This window comes from Plasmodium gonderi, assembly GCF_002157705.1.
Source record: "Plasmodium gonderi DNA, contig: Pgo-contig_202, whole genome shotgun sequence".
NCBI classification, from domain to species: domain Eukaryota; phylum Apicomplexa; class Aconoidasida; order Haemosporida; family Plasmodiidae; genus Plasmodium; species Plasmodium gonderi.
The window spans coordinates 17,968-20,869 of record NW_021629119.1 but is presented as its reverse complement, the minus strand read 5'-3'; the positions used below and the strand labels follow the sequence as shown (position 1 = coordinate 20,869).

At 20.2% G+C, this 2,902-nt stretch overlaps 1 protein-coding gene across 1 annotated transcript; it reads left to right on the top strand.

Moving 5' to 3' along the window:
* Positions 1-690: 690 nt before the first annotated feature.
* PGO_001865 (variable surface protein) lies at positions 691-1,617 on the top strand (the record flags this gene model as incomplete). Its single annotated transcript, XM_028691024.1, has 3 exons — positions 691-708; positions 854-1,321; positions 1,411-1,617. The coding sequence occupies 3 exons, from the start codon at positions 691-693 to the stop codon at positions 1,615-1,617; spliced, it is 693 nt and encodes a 230-aa protein (XP_028546825.1).
* Positions 1,618-2,902: the final 1,285 nt, after the last annotated feature.

The window sequence follows — 2,902 nt, the reverse complement described above, 5'->3', positions numbered from 1 at the left end:
AATAAATAAGTTAAAAATATATATATATATATATATTTGTTTATTTAAAATTTAGGTTTAGATTGAACCATATGCCTTATATATTTTATACACAATTCAATCCATGTATATATTATATATCAAGTTTAAATATAAAATACTTTGGTAGGATAAATCACATCTTTATATGGAGAATATATATATGTATACGAATTGTAAATAATATAATATGTGTCCGTCATGAAATAAATGTATATATTTTATTAATATACCCCCTATTAAAAAGTTATTATAACGTTATATAAATATTGTGGACTAAAATTAATTATTATATCAATAAGCAAAACATTTTATTTCTTATAGGAAATGAATATATATTAAAATTATATTATATGTATTAATCTATTACAATATAGTTTTTATTACTTTACATTATTTCATAATTTATTTTATACAAATTTAATATTTTTAATACGTATTTATTTAATAGTATGCATCTATAAATAACGATATAAATATGTTACAAGAATACAGTCTATAATAAGAATAAATAAAAAGCATAAATTTCAATATTTTCTGTAAAATATATAGTTATAAGCATTTGCACTATGGTGTAATGTATAATGACTTATATGATATTTTTATCATATGAACGAATGTGTTAAATGAAAATAGAAACTATTTTTTTTAGTTCTCATTTAAAAAAAACTAATGCAGAGCACATCTAATGTGAAAGAGATATGTTATAATTTTTTTCTAAATTTTAATATTTATAAGATATTTTGAAGGCGGAATTTTGTGAAAACAATGAAAAAAATGTTGTCCTAATTATATATCCTAAAATTCATTGCATTTATTATACCATCATTTTTAGTTTGATTTCATGAATATATTTCCACAGTGTCGTTATGATTATAATGGGGCTCTTTACCGTAGAATGAGGAGACAATGGCTTGCACCTTGTTCAGCGGTGTGCAGTGATTATACGAATGAATTACAATTTAATAATTCAACGGCCTTTCATAATAAATGTCATCAACTTTGTTTATATTTATTGGATATATATGCAACAAAATCAGACTTAACACAACGTCTAGAAGCAAGTTGTAAATATTTCTATTACAAACTAAAAGAACTAAGGAAAAATTTTGGGGGGAAATGCACAACAACAATAAACTGTTATGAACAAATGAGAAAAAAATATACACCAAGTAGAATGGATGTACCTGGTGTATGTGTAAAATACCTGGAGAATATTAATAATAATGATGAAAGTATATTTACACAATTTGAATATTTACAGAAACTATATGATATAGAAAACGAATTTAATAAATCAAAGGTGGGTTGCCATACCGCTATTAGCCTTGTTAAAGAATATATAAGTCATTTACTAATAAGTGAAAGTATGAATAATAACCAAAGTTTTAGGAAGAGCTAGATAAAGTTAATGTTAAGTACGAAAAATATCTTCAGATAAAATCTGAATGTCTTCCTTCACCAGAACAGTCATATTCTTCTTCAGAAGCAGGTTCAGGTACAGTTACTGGTATGTGTGTTTCAACCACAGCAATTTTAATAATTATTTTCATTTTTTTTAAGGTTAAAAATAATTTTAATTTATTAAATATATATTGAATTGAAATTTATATTACACAATATAATATATAATTTATATCAAATTAATAATCCATTTACAAATATAAATTATTATTTTTTATTATCAGTATACAAGTTATGCCTCATTTTTACAACTAATTGTACAAAAGATAAGGATAAGGATGAACAAAAAATATAAGTATAATACAAATATAAAGGATACAATTGATAGAGTATACGCAAATTCAAATAAGAGAAACTATAGAATAGACTATTATTCAGAAAAATAGAATTAATAAGAGCATAATATTAATCATTGTATAAAGAAAAATATGTTTTTACAGATAAATTATAATTATATATGTATTTAGTTAATACAAAAAATATTCATATAGACAAACAAAAGTAATCATAATAATAAAATCATAAAATTAATTCATGAATATTTATAATAATTAATAAAATATATATAATATGAAATTTTAAATACGGTCACATTATAAACAATAAGCATAGATACTATCAAATAATAAATAATTATACATTAATATTTAATAAATAAAATTATCAAAAAACTTAATTATAGAGACATATTTTTTATGTATTATGCTTCTTCAAAAGATTATTATTTTTTTACAATTTTATACACCTCAATAGCATAGAAAATGAAATTATTCATCAAATAAATATAAATAACAAAACATATTTACTTTAATGTAATATAACGTAGAAATATACTTATAATATTTAGTTCTAAAAATTTGTTAATTCTATTAATTGTGTTCTTAAACATATAGCTATGGGATAAATTAGATAAATTTAATACAAATGCTTATATATCTAATTAATATGTAACATAACATAAATGGATTATTCAAATATTACAAATTATGCTGGTAAGAATGTATTATTAATAAATTTATGTAAATCTCATTGGTATATATAGAATAATATAACATTAATAGAATTATAATAGTCAGGGGGAATACAAAATGAAACTAAAGTTATCATGAGAGTTATATAATATAATAATATCATTAAATAGTAATATTAATGGAATTTTTTTATTATATTCATGTATAAGATGATGCTAAATTCTTTATATATTTAAATTATATAATCATTATATGCATAAGCATAAAATATAAAATTCGGATAAATAGAAATCAATATATATTTTTACAAAAGATATGAAGTTTAGAAACATATTTTCGTTGAACCATGTGTTATACTTTTCCCTAAATGTAACATAAGCATATAATATTATAATACATAAGCATACATAATCATTAAATAACAAAAGTAAATAAATAAATATATATAT